Source organism: Entelurus aequoreus, linkage group LG10, assembly GCF_033978785.1.
Source record: "Entelurus aequoreus isolate RoL-2023_Sb linkage group LG10, RoL_Eaeq_v1.1, whole genome shotgun sequence".
Taxonomy (NCBI): Eukaryota; Metazoa; Chordata; class Actinopteri; order Syngnathiformes; family Syngnathidae; genus Entelurus; species Entelurus aequoreus.
The window spans coordinates 2,980,649-3,000,648 of record NC_084740.1 but is presented as its reverse complement, the minus strand read 5'-3'; the positions used below and the strand labels follow the sequence as shown (position 1 = coordinate 3,000,648).

At 42.2% G+C, this 20,000-nt stretch overlaps 1 protein-coding gene across 6 annotated transcripts in view; it reads left to right on the top strand.

The window, feature by feature from the left end:
• Window positions 1-20,000, top strand: part of pitpnm3 (PITPNM family member 3) — a 203,059-nt gene that overhangs the window by 61,367 nt on the left and 121,692 nt on the right. For 4 of the 6 annotated variants that reach the window (XR_009827403.1, XM_062059835.1, XM_062059831.1 and 1 more), the window contains one exon: window positions 5,182-5,292. The exons of 1 other annotated variant lie outside the window; for it this stretch is intronic. Coding sequence is in view for 4 of the 5 variants with exons in the window: in XM_062059835.1 (XP_061915819.1) it covers window positions 5,182-5,292 (111 nt within the window). In the remaining variant the exon portion in view is untranslated. The remainder of the gene's footprint in view (window positions 1-5,181; window positions 5,293-20,000) is intronic. One more of the 6 variants, XM_062059832.1, reaches the window with a different exon arrangement.

The following is a 20,000-nucleotide window of genomic DNA, read 5'->3' as shown; positions in this document are numbered from 1 at the left end:
TGAGTACCTTGAAGGTAGAAAAGCGCTATACAAGTATAACCCATTTATCTTAAGTAGTGATCAAGATAGTGACGCTGCCATCCAACTAATGCCTGCATGATGATATCAAGGAAACAGCGGAATTGTAAAAGAGAAAGAGAATGGAGGAGGTCAGCCGGGAGTTTAACAATCATCCACCCTGACACCTCCTCACAGTGAGCTGACAGCTTGAAAGATGTCCCTAAATCTCTTTTCTGTCCCTGGAGGCTGCTGTTATTCAAGCCATGTTCTTACCTCAACTTCACGCCACTTCCCAAGGCCTTCTGCCTCCTTCATCACTTCAATCCACACTCCTAACTGGGTCGGCGAGTCTCAAACTATTTGAGCCACTCCTCGTATTCCATATTTGATACAATTTGTCCCATTTAGGTTTGCAAGAGGAAGAAGAGAAAAGGGACAGCCAGCTTGTGAAACAGAAACCGGCAAAATGTAGTAAAATGCCAAATACAAGCCGAATTATGGGTCAAAACATATCTATTGATTAGAAGTGTTAACTAGGGTTGCAAAGGGGTGGAAATTTTCCGGTAAATTTCCGGAAACTCTCCGGAAATTTACCACGGGAAGTTAAACTCGGAAAGTTTGGAAATTTTGACCATTTTTTGATTATTCGAAGTTGGACACGGTCCATCTTATTGTGTAGAATAAGATGAGAAGCTTGTAAAACACTAATGCAATGCCACACACGGATATAAATAGTCAGCTAATGTCAGGTTCAAACACCCAACTATCTATTACACAAGACAAGAAGAAGGAATCAGGCAGAGACAGAGTTGAATTTTACTCATGAGGAGAGACGTATTGGGCTGCACACTCAGTTACAGTTTCCTCCTACGCTCTAAGGTACAGTCCCACGTGCTCCTCTATTTATTCGGGAGGTCCCTAGTTAACATCACTGAGGCTGCTTCTGAAGGGAGGGGTAATGCAAGCAGCCCCCAGTAGACGCAATACGTGATTATTCAGAATGGAAATGTGCTGACACTCGTGATTTCGCCCTGTCTCTGTTTTGTCTGCGTTGAGGTACTCCATGTCCGTCCTTGGCTGTCAGTAGGCAGGGTCTGGAAACAAACTGCTGATATGAGACAACTCGCAATGGAAGATGCACGGATAGAAAAGAAAAACTTCAGCACAATTGATAATAACTATAGCAACGACCTTTAAGCATAAGAGTTGTATGATAACTTATACATAATTATTCTAACAGCTAAATAATTGGAGTAGTCTTTAAAAACATTCTACTGATGGACAAATGAATATAAATAGGCTAGATGAATAAATGAACAGTCAATCAGCATGCTAAATCAAACTATAAGCTACATTCTTGTATGACAACAAAATGGCTAGCAGAACAGAAGGCAGAGGATACTACACCTTCTGATTTAGTATTTGCTAGTTCAACTTTACACATCACAAAAAAGGTCAATTCGGATCGCTAACGTTGTTAGCATAAATGAATGGGATTTAACATAGAGAAAATTAGCATCACGGCTAACGGAGAAATATTTTGGGTTCATTATGAGACTGTGGTGGTACATAAACCTAGCTAGCTAGAGATAATGGCCCCAAAATCATTGAACAAGTACAGGAACAGCTAGCTAGCTTGAGTGGAAGTCTGCTGGAGTAGTCTACAGTCATACAGTAACAAGCAATTACACCTCTATTACACTTAAATACCATAGATCAAATATATTTACCCCATCAACACTTACCTGACTGGATGAAGTCCTTGGGCTCAAATACTAGTGTGGCCTCAATAGCCCTGCTGTAGTGTGTAGCATGCTGGCAATTATCTGGCCATGTGATGGAGGAATGCACAGTGCAGGGTTGAAATTCTACTGAATTTGCATTAAATCAGCTTGTTTTGGCTAATAATCATGCTGCAAGATCTAGCATGTTGCATTCAATGTTTATTCCCATTAATTCCCGTTAATTCCCATGGAAAGTTTCCATCTTTGAATATTCCCGGAGTTTTGCAACCCTAGTGTTAACTAATATTTAAATGCATGTTGTCTGTGGCTTTTGTTTGACTGCTTTATTGATGATTATTCTCATCGTCATGCATAGCTTGTGTGAAGGATTTAATCTCAGTCAGCTGATTTTTAGTGAGGGTGTGTTTCCTGCCGTCTTGTTCGCCTCATAAAGAGTTGCATTTCTCGCACTCGGCTGGTGGCTTCGATTCCAGATGCTGGAAAGAGTTTGTACCCTTTTTTCTTTGCAGCGTGCAGTCTTTTGTTCCACGCCTGTTGCTGCAAATTTAAACTACTGACACTTTTCTTTGGAACAAACTTCTCGCTCGCCCATTAGCGTTAGCATTAGCCATGTTTCGCCAATGTGTGTGAATCTCTGTCAAGGAAATAAGAAGGAGCTCCTGTAGGCAAAAAGTATGCTGGAGCAAGAGGAGAAACAACATAGATGTTTTATTTTAAATCGTCTGCAACAAAAAACTTGAATGTATCTATAAGATCGATGTAGAGCCCAGGCCTACTGGAGTCTCATCATGTTTAGAGACTACGTAGCAAAATCTTGTTACATTTTAGATTGCTGATTGAATTTAAAAGTCTTTAGCCAGAGTGAAGCTTTCTCCTCAAGGGTGGGTCATTTGTGGGTGCAGTCCAACTATCCCATCAAACCATTAAGTCAAAAACATTTTTGGACCACTATGCATTTCCCCCTCAATGTTCTACTTTCTGCAGCATTTTTTTTCTCCACTCCAATTGAATGCATCCCGTCTTTCCATCCCCTCTCCTCGTACTGGAAGCGTTTAAATTGGTGAGCGTTTGTGACGTCCCTCCATTATCCCATACGCTTGGTGCTGTGTGAGCTCAGTAAGGATGTAGGAAGTCAGAGCGCATAACAAATGACAAACCATGACCTTTTGACCCTCAGCTGTGTGATCCATACAGACCGGCGGCGTTGCCTCGTGTCAGAATGAGATAGAGGAGAGAAATATGTCAGTTTGGTCGTCTTCCCCCTCCATTCTGCATGACTCATCTTTATTTGAGTGCGTGATGGGTGGGTAAACACTTTGTTGGGCCACTCAGTCAGTGCCTGCCTGGCTTGTCCTTGGGCTTTAGCCTCATACGTGTCCAGTAGAGACATACCTATCATTTACCATGACAGCAAAACACCTTGCATCCCAGCTGTTGGTTCTGGCCAATGCCACAGGAGGTGCATTCCATTAAGCTGCAAGTCCAAGGCAACAGGACTGTGTTAGGATGTGTGGAGCATGTGCACATTTGTGAGCCATAACTTAATAACCCATTTTCCTCATGCTTTGATAATCATTTCATAATAGTAGATGTACAGTACGTACTCACTGGCCACAATATTAAGATGTAATGACAAAGCGAGACCTGCAATCCAATTAGTGCATTTGCATACATGCTGTACAACTGGTCGGCTTTGACACTAATAGGAATTTGCGTAAAAATATTTTTATGTACATGTCGTTTTCCGTGTAGTATATCATACAGTGACTTGTCCAGGGTGTACCCTGCCTTCTGCCCGAATGCAGCCGGGATAGGCTCCAGCAACCAGCGCGACCCCGAAAGGGACAAGCGATAGTGGATGGATGAATGTATCATACAGAGGCTTGCTTGGCACCATTTATGTTAATGAAAGTTAGAACTCCAAATAAGAGTCTGTTTATGATGAGAGCAGTTCTGAACCACTGCAAACTACAAACATATTTCAAAAGAGATTCCCTGGGAGAAAATAATATCAATATGCAGAAAAACGCAACATAATGACTTTAAATAACTCTAAATCAGGCCTGGGCAATTATTTTGACTGGGGGGGGGGCAAATTTTGAGAGAAAAATGTGTCTCGGGCCGGTTTATCTGATTTTGAGGAACACTAATACAAAACCTCACAATAAAGTCTGATTGAAAGCTAAAAACTTTATTACAGACCGCCTTAAAAAACTGACTGGAATTTTACTTTTTTACTGAATGAGAGACCCAGAATGTACATGAAAATAAAGAATGTTACAATATTAACTATAAAGGATAAAACACTGAATATTGACAACATATGAAGGTCACACCCCCTCTCCATCCACATATTTCACAATCAAGTGAAACACAACAAAAATGCAACAAACAGTGAAATATGAACATGAAGGGTAACAAATAAAGCCACCTACAATGTGATATATATGATATATCACTAAGCTTTACAACTTTCTTGTAAAAATCTCCTTCCACGTCTGTCCCTGACACCCACATTTCACACTCTGGAAACACTCTGTGGAAACACTCCCCACCCACACTGCTTGGTACCTCGTCTGAGCTGCTGTGACTTACATTACCTTAGTAACTCATTAGATGACCATAGTAACTAATTAGATGTCCATAGTAACTAATTAGATGTCCATAGTAACTAATTAGATGACCATAGTAATTAAATATATTACCATAGTAACTAATTAGATGACCATAGTAATTAAATATATTACCATAGTAACTAATTAGATGACCATAGTAATTAAATATATTACCATAGTAACTAATTAGATGACCATAGTAATTAAATATATTACCATAGTAACTAATTAGATGACCATAGTAATTAGTATATGATGCCTGCCACCCCGGATGGGACAAGCGGTAGAAAATGGATGGATGGAAGGTAACAGCTAAAGAAGGACTTCCCTGTTTATCCCCTCATTTATCACCCGCCAGGTGAACAGCTGGTTTTTACGAACTCCAGCACAGCACACAAACGCATCATTTACAAAGGAAATAAAAAAGGCTTTATAATAGGTTGAAAATGTATTTTGCGTGTAATTGTTGTTTTAAGTTTGCAAAAGGAGTGCAGCTTTTTTTTTTATAACCGCTGGAAGAAGAACGTAGACATGTTCATTGAGAGTCTCAGCACACCTTGACAGGTGTGATGAGAGTAAGATGATGGATGATCATCTTCTTCTTCTTTCATTACTTGGATGTTCAAGATGGATGACATGACGTCTTATTTATGTGCCATGGAGGATGTTTTTTCCTCACATCTCATACTTGTGTGTGTGTGTGTGTGTGTGTGTGTGTGTGTGTGTGTGTGTGTGTGTGTGTGTGTGTGTGTGTGTGTGTGTGTGTGTGTGTGTGTGTGTGTGTGTGTGTGTGTGTGTGTGTGTGTGTGTTTGTGTCCCAGCAGATGTCATGGAGGGGAAAAGTGCCATTCTGCTTGGCATGAGTCAATGGAACTCAAATGACTTGGTGGAACAGATTGAAACGCTTGGACACATGGAGGACCAGTCTCATGGTATAAACACACACACACACACACACACACACACACACACACACACACACACACACACACACACACACACACACACACACACACACACACACACACACACACACACACACACACACACACACACACACACACACACACACACACATACACACCATCCTACCTGCATAATTTGCTAGACAAAAGCCAAAATGTACAACCTTAAGATGAACGTGACTAAATATTAGAGTTATTCCGCCTTAGCAGGAATCTCCCCCAAGTTGTGCAGTAAAAGTGTCATTTCAAGCAGGAGATAACGCACTTCCACCTCATGATTAGGATGTATCGCGTTAGGATTTCATCCATACCTTAGACTTAGACAAACTTTATTGATCCACAAGGGAAATTGTTCTACACAGTAGCTCGTTTACAAAGGATAAGGATGGAAAGGATAATAATGCACACAAGGGCACAAAAAGAGGGCTTAAGTAGGTATTAAGTAGACTAAAAATGTACCATAGTAGCAATATAAAATATAACATGTATGTAATATTTACATATTATATATACAGTATATAATCCATTCATCCATTTTCTACCGCTTATCCCTTTCGGAGTCGCGGGGGGTGCTGGAGCCTATCCCAGCTGCATTCGGGTGCAAGGTTGGGTACACCCTGGACAAGTCACCACCTCATCACAGGGCCAACACAGATAGACAACATTCACACACTAGGGACCATTTAGTGTTGCCAATCAACCTATCCCCAGGTGCATGTCTTTGGAGGTGGGAGGGGCCTATCCCCAGGTACATGTCTTTGGAGGTGGGAGGAGCCTATCCCCAGGTGCATGTCTTTGGAGGTGGGAGGGGCCTATCCCCAGGTGCATGTCCTTGGAGGTGGGAGGGGCCTATCCCCAGGTGCATATCTTTGGAGGTGGGAGGGGCCTATCCCCAGGTACATGTCTTTGGAGGTGGGAGGAGCCTATCCCCAGGTGCATGTCCTTGGAGGTGGGAGGGGCCTATCCCCAGGTGCATGTCTTTGGAGGTGGGAGGGGCCTATCCCCAGGTGCATGTCCTTGGAGGTGGGAGGGGCCTATCCCCAGGTGCATATCTTTGGAGGTGGGAGGGGCCTATCCCCAGGTGCATGTCTTTGGAGGTGGGAGGGGCCTATCCCCAAGTGCATGTCTTTGGAGGTGGGAGGGGCCTATCCCCAAGTGCATGTCTTTGGAGGTGGGAGGGGCCTATCCCCAGGTGCATGTCCTTGGAGGTGGGAGGGGCCTATCCCCAGGTGCATGTCTTTGGAGGTGGGAGGGGCCTATCCCCAAGTGCATGTCTTTGGAGGTGGGAGGGGCCTATCCCCAGGTGCATGTCTTTGGAGGTGGGAGGGGCCTATCCCCAAGTGCATGTCTTTGGAGGTGGGAGGGGCCTATCCCCAGGTGCATATCTTTGGAGGTGGGAGGAAGCAGGAGTAGAACCCCCGCAGTCACGCGGAGAACATACAAACTCCACACAGAAAGATACCGAGCGCAGGATGGAACATATACCGGGATTGAACTCAGGACCTTCGTATTGTGAGTCACATGCACTAACCCCTCTCCACCGTGCTGCCTAGCACCGAAACAAAAAAATACCAGTACACAGTATACATACCGACTTATGATAACCTGTTTATGAATAGTAGAACCTTTAATACTCTGAATGTGCTGGAAATCTGGAATCGAGTTGTTTTTCATTTGATAATGCCATGCGGTCGAGTGACCCGAGCCTCATTTGAATACCTCAAGCAATAACTGAAATGTCACCGCGTAGGGTTTTGACATCAACAAGCAGCCGTGTGGAGGAAATAAAATCAATCAGAATGAGAAGAGGAGCTCAGTCTTGTTTGCTTTGGTTTGCTTAAAGCAGATTGTTCAGTGTATAGGACTAAAGAGAGTGTGGGGGTGGCATGCAAATAGACAATCTGTTAGATTCTTGGAGTTCTCATGCTCTCTCTTTCCGTCTGTGGGCTGGGATTGCTGATGCTTGAGGAATAACTCTTGACAATGAGATTTTGTTTACATGGCACCAACTGACAATTTTTTACACAAACGCTAAAACGATCATCTGTGAGGAATTGTTGGTATTCAGTGTGGGCATGCATGACCATTACTGACTAGCATTGATTAATATCTCATCAACTGTCCAGTTAGAGATAGCATGAACATCAATATGTTCACCGTCCAAGTCCAACCATGTGCACACTCGCCAAGCAGCTGGAGATTGGAATGTAATGTGGTGGTCTGTAGGTTAGTATGCACATTAAGGTCTGTAGGTTAGTATGCACAGTAAGGTCTGTAGGTTAGTATGCACAGTAAGGTCTGTAGGTTAGTATGCACAGTAAGGTCTGTAGGTTAGTATGCACAGTAAGGTCTGTAGGTTAGTATGCACAGTAAGATCTGTAGGTTAGTATGCACAGTAAGGTCTGTAGGTTAGTATGCACAGTAAGGTCTGTAGGTTAGTATGCGCAGTAAGGTCTGTAGGTTAGTATGCACAGTAAGGTCTGTAGGTTAGTATGCACAGTAAGGTCTGTAGGTTAGTATGCACAGTAAGGTCTGTAGGTTAGTATGCACAGTAAGATCTGTAGGTTAGTATGCACAGTAAGGTCTGTAGGTTGGTATGCACAGTAAGGTCTGTAGGTTAGTATGCACAGTAAGGTCTGTAGGTTAGTATGCACAGTAAGGTCTGTAGGTTAGTATGCACAGTAAGGTCTGTAGGTTTCTTCTGGCGACTCGGCCATGCAGCCCATTTTTCTTCAAGTGCCTCCTTGTTGTGCATCTTCAAACAGCCACACCACAATTTTTCAGAGAGTCCTGTATTTCAGCTGAAGTTATTTGTGGATTTTTCTTTGCATCTTGAACAATTTTCCTGGCAGTTGTGGCTGACATCTTTGCTGGTCTACCTGAATCCCTCATTTTCCACTTCTTAACCAGCATTTGAACACTGCTGATTGGCATTCTCAATTCCTTGGATATCTTTTTATACCCCTTTCCTGTTTTATGCAGTTCAATGACCTTTTCTCGCAGATCCTTTGACAATTATTTTGCCTTTCCCATGACTCAGAATCCAGAAGCATGTGTGCAGCACTGGATGAAAGATGCAATGGTCTGTCAGAAGCCCAGAAACTCACTGAGCTTTTATACACACACATTCAATACAAACAAACATGTCACAGGTGAGGATTGGAACCTTGATTAGCCATTCAAAGCTGTTTGTGTCAACTTTTGTGCATGTTATCAGATCAAAGTCACTGGGGCATGTAAACTTTTGATCAGGGTCATTTGGGTACTTTCTTTTGTCATTTAGATTTAAACAGAGTAAACACAGTTGTTTGCCAATAAAGAGCTTCACACAACCATTAAGCATGAGTGGAAGAAAGGTTTTTGTGTTATCATTCATAATCTCTGAAGAATGGCCAAGAAATCATAAATTCTCCCAGGGTATGTCAACTTATAAGCACAACTGTACCTTAGAGGCACAAATAGTACTCTCCAGCTGAATGTGCACCACATTTTTTTTTACATTTCATAATAATGTATGCTATGTTGTATTACAGTTTACTTGTTTAACACATTTATCTGACACACCTTGGAAGCAATTATGTCAGACTTGTGTTGGATGTCCATGGTAACTTGGATTCAGCATCAAACTCTGCATTAAATTGCTGTTTTGATGCAGCTTTCTTCCGTCAGCTTTGGCTCTAAAGGCTAGCTTTGAAGTTGTAAAACAAGCTGTTGCTTCCAATGACTCAGCTTCAGTGTGTTCCTGTGGAGATGGAAGTACCTCCTGCAGAGATCATCCAAAGGTAGCTTTACTACCCCCTCCTCTCTCTTCTATGACTGAACATCAATGACCCGTGAAGCGCTCTATTGTAGCCAAAGTGCTCATTGTAGCCAAAGTGCTCATTGTCCTACCACAGCCGTTTTGGACAAGTGAATAGGCAGTTTGTCACCAGAAACACTTGAAGGGTGTCATCTCCGTTGAAGCAATAGTTTGTTACAAACAGTACAAAACAACCTATTCTACCTGTAGTTTCTTTTAAAGTGGAAAAACAAGTAGACTTTATATGCTTAATTGTGTTTCATTGTATCCATTAAACCATATCCAAATGTATTTACAATCTGCAAAGTAGGTGAAAATACCATCTAAACATCACGTGAAGCCTCATATTCAGTCAGTCGTTGGGAAAATTCTGCTCCGAACATCTTGGGTAATTATCTGTAGATTGCCGTCACTGGAGTAACACTGAGCGTAGTATCAAGTCAGTCGTACTGGAAATATGCGATGTGCCGTCTATCATTCACAATCCCCACATAAGATATGAACACGCAAGTTTTTACTTTTCTGTTTGTATGTGCTAGGGTTGTACAGTATACTGGTATTGGTATAGTACCGCGATACTATTGTATCATATTCGGTACTATACCGCCTCTGAAGCTAACGGTCCTCCACCCATCGTCGTCACTTTTGTCGTGACACTGCTGGTTTTATGGTATATATACACTACCGTTCAAAAGTTTGGGGTCACCCAAACAATTTAGTGTTCGAGCCTTCATTTCTAAGAACAAGAATAGACTGTGGAGTTTCAGCTGAAAGTTCTCTTTTTCTGGCCATTTTGAGCGTTTAATTGAGCCCACAAATGTGATGCTCCAGAAACTCAATCTGCTCAAAGGAAGGTCAGTTTTGTAGCTTCTGTAAGGAGCTAAAGTGTTTTCAGATGTGTGAACATGATTGCACAAGGGTTTTCTAATCATCAATTAGCCTTCTGAGCCAATGAGCAAACACATTGTACCATTAGAACACTGGAGTGATAGTTGCTGGAAATGGGCCTCTATACACCTATGTAGATATTGCACCAAAAAGCAGACATTTGCAGCTAGAATAGTCATTTAGCACATTAGCAATGTATAGAGTGTATTTCTGTAAAGTTAAGACTAGTTTAAAGTTATCTTCATTGAAAAGTACAGTGCTTTTCCTTCAAAAATAAGCACGTTTACATGTGACCCCAAACTTTTGAACGCTAGTGTATATATATATATATGTATATATATGTATATATATATATATATATATATATATATATATATATATATATATATATATATATATATATAATAAATTATGTAAATATTACATAACGTTCAGACACACATAATACTGATTATGAGGCTGATTAAAACTAATTTGATTTGTTTTGGTGTTTTTTAATGTTTGTTTTTTCATATAGGAGATGTACATGAAAAATTGTTTTTTCTCACATCTGGGTCATTCCAGACAAACCATCAGAACACCTCAGCGCCTCCCAGAGCGCACTTTTAGTGTGGTAAAAGTAGGTTCTGCTGTCTAGATCATTCTTCTATATCATCCAGAGTAGGTTTATATCATATTTGCGTGCCGCATGTCATCAAAATCAGTGGTCCCCAACCACCGGGCCGCGGCCCGGTAGATTGGTACCGGGCCGCACAAGAAATTTAAAAAATTTAAAAATAAAATGTTTTATTTTTTATTTTTATTAAATCAACATAAAAAACACAATATATGCATTATATATCAATATAGATCAATACAGTCTGCAGGGATACAGTCCAAAAAAAAATCCCCCCCCCCCCCCCCCCCCGTCTGTGGGACACATTTTCAAGCGTTGACCGGTCCGCAGCTACAAAAATGTTGGGGAACACTGATCAAAATGACAAAGCGTAACAGGTTGGTGAAATAAAAGAGTGTCTCCATGGTGACAGCTGGTATAAATGCAAAAAGTAGTGCTTTAAATAAAAGGTCTGCACTACTTTTGCACGTGTTATCAATTGTTGCATTCTAAGTAGAGGACCTGCAACATGTCCACTAATAGTACAGGCAATTTTAGCATTTGCACACACTATTTAGCACATATTGAAAAACTTATTTTTTTTAGATCAGGTGCTAAATATACTTGTATGATGTTTTTGATCAAGTCTTCTTAAGGTGCTAACCTGCAACATCAGCTCAAAGGCTCTGCTGGACACTTTCCATTGAGGTTAGCAAACAGAGGAAGATGAATATCTTCACTTCACGGAATATCTGTCTTCCAAGTACTTCACTGGAGATTGCCTTTGTTTAAGATGGCTTTTACTCTAATGTGACAGTACTCTACTGTCACATTACCAAAACCATTTGTATTATACACTCTCAATGGACAATACAGTGGAAATGAAACTCAGATACTGGACTAGTATCAACTCAACACGGTTATTATTATCTCAATAGTTGGTAACACGTGTGAGTACGGTACCTCAGTAGGGTTGCAAAGGGGTGGAAAGTTTCCGGTAAATTTCCGGAAACTTTCCAGAAATTTACCACGGGAAGTTAAGCTGGGGAAGTTTGGAAATGTTGACCATTTTTTGAGTATTCAAAGTTGGACAGCGTCCATGGGAATGAATGGGAATATATGGGAATGACAATAATGATATATTATTGGGCACTTGTCTATATGCTGCTGCATCTTTGTGGCATTTTTGACATTGTTCTTTGCACAGTACTTACAAATGTACACCGCCTTTCTGCCTACATTGGTTGGGGTGAAATGTCTCCACACATCAGATGGTGTACGTGGAATTATTCTGTTTGTATTTATTTATTCTTGTAAAAGACTAATGCAATGCCACACACAGATATAAATAGTCAGCTAAACAATTGGAGTAGTCTTTAAAAATATTTGACTGATGGACAAATGAATAGAAATAGGCTAGATGAATAAATGAACAGTCAATCAGCATGCTAAATCAAACTATAAGCTACATTCTTGTATGACAACAGAATGGCTAGCAGAACAGAAGGCAGATGAAACTACACCTTTTCATTTAGTTGAACTTTACACATCACAAAAAAGGTCAATTTGGATCGCTAACGTTGTTAGCATAAATGAGCATCACGGCTAACGGAGAAATATTTTGGGTTCATAATGAGACTGTGATGGTACATAAACCTAGCTAGCTAGAGATATTGGCCGCAAAATCATGTAACAAGTACAGGAACAGCTAGCTAGCTTGAGTGTAAGTCTGCTGGAGTAGTCTACAGGCATACAGTAACAAGCAATTACACCTCTATTACACTTAAATACCATACATCAAATATATTTACCCCAGTAATATCATCAACACTTACCTGACTGGATGAAGTCCTTGGGCTCAAATGCTAGCGTGGCCTCAATAGCCCTGCTGTAGTGTGTAGCATGCTAGCAATTATCTGGCCATGTGATGGAGGAATGCACAGTGCAGGGTTGAAATTCTACTGAATTTGCATTAAATCAGGTTGTTTTAGCTAATAATCATGCTGCAAGATCTAGCATGTTGCATTCAATGTTTATTCCCATTCATTTCACATTCATTCCTGTTAATTCCCATGGAAAGTTTCCAACTTTGAACATTCCCAGAGTTTTGCAACCGTATACCTCAGTGAAGAATATACTGTATATAACAAACACCATTGTTATATAGCTATTTTCTTGGGTATGTAATTCACCAGGAGTGCACAGGTTGATAATAGAACCTTCTTCCACTACTTTATGTTGACATGACGGCGGAGCTGGTCGATGTTAGAGAACTTGCACTTGGTAACGCACCACGGGTGTTCAGATGTGTTCGTATTCTTCACCACTATCATCATCACCACATGGAGCTTCCTCAGCTTCAACTTCTGAAGGGAGCAGACCATGTTTATTGTCGCTGTCGTAGCTGTCGGAATTTTCCCTGACAAATTGGGGATATAATTTCCATATTACAATCGGTGTTGTAGTCCCACCTTATGAATGTGTGTCTGACCTCGTTCTTCTTCTGCTGAGGGTAATACGCCTCGCATTTGTCAAGATATTCACACAATTTATTCATGTTTTTTTTGGGCCGCAACGTCTTCGCCTGCGTTGTCATCATCATCATCATCATCATCATCCATCGCTCTCGTGCTGTCAGTTGATGTGATTTAAAAAGGTGTGACGAGCCAGCATTGTGAGGGTTCTCTGAGTGTTGCTGTTCTGTTCTGGCTGAGAGGAGAAGGACTGTATAATACGGGAGTTACCATGGGAAGGTAACTGCAACTCCTCAGTTTCTGACCTCACTCATTCAGCCCCAGACCATGCTTGATTGTAGGCAACTGTCTTGTTAATCACCTATTTAACACGAATGCCTGCGTGCTGAGTAGGGCTGTACGGTATACCAATACTAGTATAGTACCACCATACTAATGAATCATATTCCGTACTATACCGCCTCTAAAAAGTACTGATCATCCACCCCGCCGACCCCCCTCGTCGTCATTACGTCGTGTTATTGCTGGTTTTACGAGCAGAGGAGCATGTTGGGCAGCGCACACACACAGAGTACTTACAAGCAGACACAGTGTGGAGACAGAAAAGGGAGAATGGACACATTTTGGTGTAAAAAGTCAAGATAAAGGTGATGTTATAACACTGAAACACCCTCAGGAAGAGCTGCTTTAACACATGCAGCTAACATCCATCCACAGTGTTTTAGCTACTTCTAAATCACAAATTCTGGTCTCCATGGCGACGAATACAGACAAGTTTAAATGTATCATTATCACTGGAGGACGAGGAATAGCTAAACATGCTTCACTACACACCGTAGGAGGATACAATAGCTCACCACCGTCACAACGTAAACAAACACCATGGGTGGATCTACACCTGACATCCACTGTAATGATACCAAGTAAAGGAATGTATCTAATCGATACTACTATGATTACGTCGATATTTTTTGGCATCACATCTTCTTTAGTTTTTTAAAAATGTATATTATGTTTATAAAGTCAGTAAATATGTCCCTGGACACATGAGGACTTTGAATATGACCAATGTATGATCCTGTAACTACTTGGTATCGGATCCATACCTAAATGTGTGGTATCATCCAAAACTAATGTCAAGTATCAAAGAAGAGAAGAACAAGTGATTATTACATATTAACAGAAGTGTAGATAGAACATGTTAAAACAGAAAGTAAGCAGATATTAAGTAGATTAATAAATACATTTTTACAGTTTGTCCTTTATAATGTGTACAAAATAATAGGTGTATAAATGACACAATATGTTAGTCAGCAGACTAATTAGGAGTCTTTGTTTGTTTACTTACTACTAAAAGACAAGTTGTCTAGTATGTTCACTATTTTATTGAAGGACTAAATGACAATAATAAACATATGTTTCATGTACACTAACATTTGTTGTTACAATAAGACACTTTTTTGGTCCCCTTTATTTAGAAAAGTATCAAAGTATCGAAATACATGTTGGTACCGGTACCAACATATTGGTATTGGAACAACACGAGTGCTGAGTCATGTTCAGTGGATAATAAATCTTTCATTTCTATAGTATTGTCCATTGACAAAATAATGGGTGATACAGCTGGTTGCTGAAATGTGAAGGGATGTCTTCATTTTCATCCATCCATCCATCCATCTTATTCACTTATCCGAGGCGGGGTCGCGGGGGCAGCAGCCTAAGCAGAGAAGCCCAGACTTCCCTCTCCGCTCCCACCATGTCCACCTCCTCCCGGGGGATTCTGAGGCGTTCCCAGGCCAGCTGATAGACAAAGTCCCTGTTTACACTAAGCCGGATAAGGTTATCCTGGGTAAATCCCACCTAACCTTATCCGTGTCCACACACAACAATGCCACCATTTAAGAACCCCTCCCACCTCTGTTCGCCGGCGCAACGCGACCTAATACGTGCGCGGAAAGTGCGCAGGTCATAGTCACCTCCAGTGTGTGCAAGTTGTTAAATGTAACTTATCTGAACAATATCCAGTGTTGTGCTATTTCAATGAACTGGAATCCAGAGTGACTATTGGAGTCAATCACACCTGAGACATCATACTTTAATCACATCTTTATTAGACACCTAAACAATGTGATATAGAACATTTAACATGAATCAATCTAGGGATGTAGATATCTGGTCAGGACACTCCTCACTCTTTTGCCTTCACCTTCATTGTCCATTCCTTTTTGCTGACTTGATATACTCTGGACCTAGACGTTGAGTCTGTGACATACATGGCGGACAAGAACTGATACAGTCTGCTTTGACAGTCCAAATGCATTCGCCGGTTTCCTCGACGACCAGGTAATACAAAGCACACGCTACCTTTTTTTTTATCACATGCACGGGAGCCCGCATTCTCGTTGACTCTCCTTCCACAAATGGACAAAGTTTTCCGTGCATTGGAAAGTTCTCTTGCCGTCTGAGAAGTGTTGTATCCCAAATAGCTGCAATGGCTTTCTCTTAAGGTATTCATGTGTGATTTCCACAAGCGTCTGTACCAGTGACGTGCGGTGAGGTTCATGTCAGGTGAGGCACTGACTTCATCACAGTCAGATTTACAAACATATGAACCCTAAAGAGTATCTTATTCACCATTTGATTGGCAGCAGTTAACGGGTTATGTTTAAAAGCTCATACCAGCATTCTTCCCTGCTTGGCACTCAGCATCAAGGCTTGGAATTGGGGGATAAATCACCAAAAATTATTCCCGGGCGCGGCGCCGCTGCTGCCCACTGCTCCCCTCACCTCCCAGGGGGTGTTCAAGGGATGGGTCAAATGCAGAGAACAAATTTTACCACACCTAGTGTGTGTGCAGGGGCGCCGCTAGGGATTTTGGGCCCCATGAAAAGAATCTTTACAGGGCCCCCAACACAGCGGCAACATTATAATTTCATCATCATTAGGGGCCTCTCTGGGCCCCCCTCCATCATGGGCCCCTAGAATCCGTCTCCTTTACCCCCTCTTTTCGGCGCCCCTGTGTGTGTGTGACAATCATTGGTACTTTAACTTAACTTTAACTTTACACATACAAACTGTAGCACACAAAAAAGCACATTTGATAAAAAAAACGTTATTATGATCTTACCTTTACTTATAAGTGCGGAAACAGTGGTGTTTGCGTTGGAGGAGTTGTGAATGAATGAAATATGAAATCCATGCTGCAGTCTGCAGGTGTACCTAATGTTGCGTCCCTGTTCACGGCTCCTCCGGCGCGAGCATTGTTGTTTTTGCACTTTTTGGCTTCTTGTTAAGTGACTTTTTTTGGGTGGATTCTGTCTTGCACGTGGAGGGTTTGGGTGTTGGCTTTATTTGGTGTGGCACTCCCGTCAAGGGTGCATTCTGCGGCGGGAGTGCTTTAACCGGCACAAGGAGGCGGGATTACTGCGAGCCTCAGCCAGTGCGTCTTCGCAGCAGTTTTATGATTGCTCAGCACAAGAAATACGTGACACACATACAGTTGTTGACAAAATACACTGTACATTATATACCTCAGCTAACTCAACTATGGAAATGTATAATATAATTCATATAGCAATACGCTCTCACTGCACAGCAGGCCAGCAGTTAGCCCAGTCATTGTGCACAATCCATGTTGAGGCACAACGCAGTGACGTGCCTCAACTGGCTGCTGATCACCGCACCGTCTCTGAAAATTCAGCGATTTTGAATAAAAATAATCTAAAACTGGTGAAGTTAAATGGAAAATAACTTTATAGTATAATCACTGGATACATATAACAATTTAATTATTTTTTTTTCTTTTTACATTTTTTTTCTTTCCATGATGGCAGGTGAGGCCCCACCTCCCCTGCCTCTAGTGACCGCACGTCACTGGTCTGTACATGTAGAAGAAGGAGAACACACCTTCATATTTCCAGTGGTTAGCTCCGTGTCACGAAACCGCTTTATTATGAAGCTGGCTGGCATCACTTCCTGTGTGGGCGAGGTCTTTCTGGCATCACTTCCTGTGTGGGCGTGGTCTTTCTGGCATCACTTCCTGTGTGGGCGAGGTCTTTCTGGCGTCACTTCCTCTCCTAACTCAGTTTGTAAACGATCAATGAGTTCATATAAAGCTAAGAGCTGGAGATTCAAGAATTACACGGCTGACTTACCTGTGTAAAAATTTGTCCAAGGAGGAAGACCTTAAACGCTGGTTTAGTGTGGCTGAAACGGGGCTTAGGCTAAATAATTATTCCTTTAAGGGGTTAAACGACTTTGTGGAGACATGGCCAAAGTCTCCCTAACGAGGCCTGGGTTTTCCCCGTGGCCTCCTACCGGCCGGATGTGCCCTAAACCCCTCCCCAGGGCGGCATCCTGACCAGATGCCCCCGAACCACCTGATCTCCATGTGGAGGAGCAGCGGCTTTACTTTGAGTTCCTCCAGAATGACAGATCTTCTCATCCTATCTCTAAGGGAGAGCCCGCCACCTGACCAAGGAAACTCATTTTGGGCGCTTGTACTCACGATCTTGTCCTTTCAGTTCCATCCCAAGACCATAGGTGAGGATAGGAACAAAGATCGACCGGTAAATTGAGCGCTTTCCCTTCCGGCTCAGCTTCTTTATCCCCGGGACGGATCGATACGGCGTCCGCATCACCGCATACGCCGCACCACGGTGTCTCGGCCCGGCTGCTTCTAATAAGCATGGCAGGTGGTTGGATGATCTTCCCCAGCTGGGTAATCCGATCACCTGCCAGCTGTGCTTCGAGGCCGGCCCTTACACACCCCGCTCGCGGCAGGCCCGCAGACCACGCCCCCCTCCACACAAGCATTCTGTCTTTAATGTCTCATACATCATTACATTTCATCTCAGGATTAGGACAGGTATGAATTCAGCTATGAACTTGCTCCAAGTAAATCATAACAAAAACGAAAAAACCCCACCTAGTCTTTTGGGTTAAGCCCTGATCCGAAAGTGATTAATCTTCATTCATATTTGATAACACGATCATCTATTGTATTAATTACATGCGTTGACAGCCCTACACTGTATCTATCTATCCATCATGCATGGCTTGTGACAGCAGGTGACATGTTTGAAATGTTCCTGTCTAACGAGTCTCACACATTTAAAAGACTACAACATCTAACGAGTCTCACACATTTAAAAGACTACAACATCTAATGAGTCTCTCACATTTAAAAGACTACAACATCTAATGAGTCACTCACATTTAAAAGACTACAACATCTAATGAGTCTCTCACATTTAAAAGACTACAACATCTAATGAGTCTCTCACATTTCAAACATTTCTTTCACTGCTGACTTCTGGCTCACATTTGTGTTTGGTGCAGTTTGACAAATCTATCCGCAATTAAAAGTGTTTAGTCCCGGGCAAGCTTTAAAGGTGAAGCCGACTCCTCTCAATCACAGCCGCCCTTTAATCTCAATCTATTTGTCGCCTCCTCTGAAGCCTTCATGGCCTCGCTTTGCTCCCCAATTACTCCTCCATCCCTCTTTTCTTCTCCATTCTCCTCACAGATCTTATTTGCCCATAGGCTGCTTCCCCTCTCTTGCCATTATGCTCTCATCCTTTCTGTCTCTCCCATGTGTCTTCCCACATTCATCACTGCATAAGCCTCAACAAATGCAAACACTCTTGCTTGAAGAAGAAAAGCGAGGCACTCCCACAGAACATAAAACAACATCTTGCCTGAAATAGAAGCAGTGGCCATAAAGAGTGACCACATTTTGACCAGAAGTTTAGCAGCATGACTTGGCGTCTTTGGCCCACAGTATCTTGAAAAAGAACTCCAAGGGTCTTGGATTGTGAGGGTTTCTTTTGCGCAGCCTTTTAAAGGTCATCCTAAGCCAGACCTGGACAATATAGGGCTTGCGGGCCACATGTAGACCTTTAAAGGCCTACTGAAATGAGATGTTCTTATTTAAACGGGGATAGCAGATCCATTCTATGTGTCATACTTGATCATTTCGCGATATTGCCGTATTTTTGCTGAAAGGATTTAGTAGAGAACATCGACGGTAAAGTTCGCAACTTTTGGTGGCTGATAAAAAAGCCTTGCCTGTAGCGGAAGTAGCGTGACGTCACAGGTTGTGGAGCTCCTCACATCTGCACATTGTTTACAATCATGGCCACCAGCAGCGAGAGCGATTCAGACCGAGAAAGCGACGATTACCCCATTAATTTGAGCGAGGATGAAAGATTTGTGGATGAAGAAAGTGAGAGTGAAGGACTAGAGGGCAGTGGAAGCGATTCAGATACAGAAGATGCTGTGAGAGGCGGGTGGGACCTGATATTCAGCTGGGAATGACTACAACAGTAAATAAACACAAGACATATACAGTATATACTCTATTAGCCACAACACAACCAGGCTTATATTTAATATGCCACAAATTAATCCCGCATAACAAACACCTCCCCCCTCCCGTCCATATAACCCGCCAATACAACTCAAACACCCGCACAACACACTCAATCCCACAGTCCAAAGTACCGTTCACCTCCCCAAAGTTCATACAGCACATATATTTCCCCAAAGTTACGTACGTGACATGCACATAGCGGCACGCACGTACGGGCAAGCCATCAAATGTTTGGAAGCCGCAGCTGCGTACTCACGGTAGCGCGTATCCAACTCAAAGTCCTCCTGGTAAGAGTCTCTGTTGTCCCAGTTCTCCACAGGCCAATGGTAAAGCTTGACTGTCATATTTCAGGAATGTAAATAATGAAACACCGGCTACGACGTAGCCGCTACGTGTTTGTGTTGCTGCAGCCGGCTGCGAATACACCGCTTCCCACCTACAGCTTTCTTCTTTGCTGTCTTCATTGTTCATTAAACAAATTGCAAAAGATTCACCAACACAGACGTCCAGAATACTGTGGAATTTTGCGATGAAAACAGACGACTT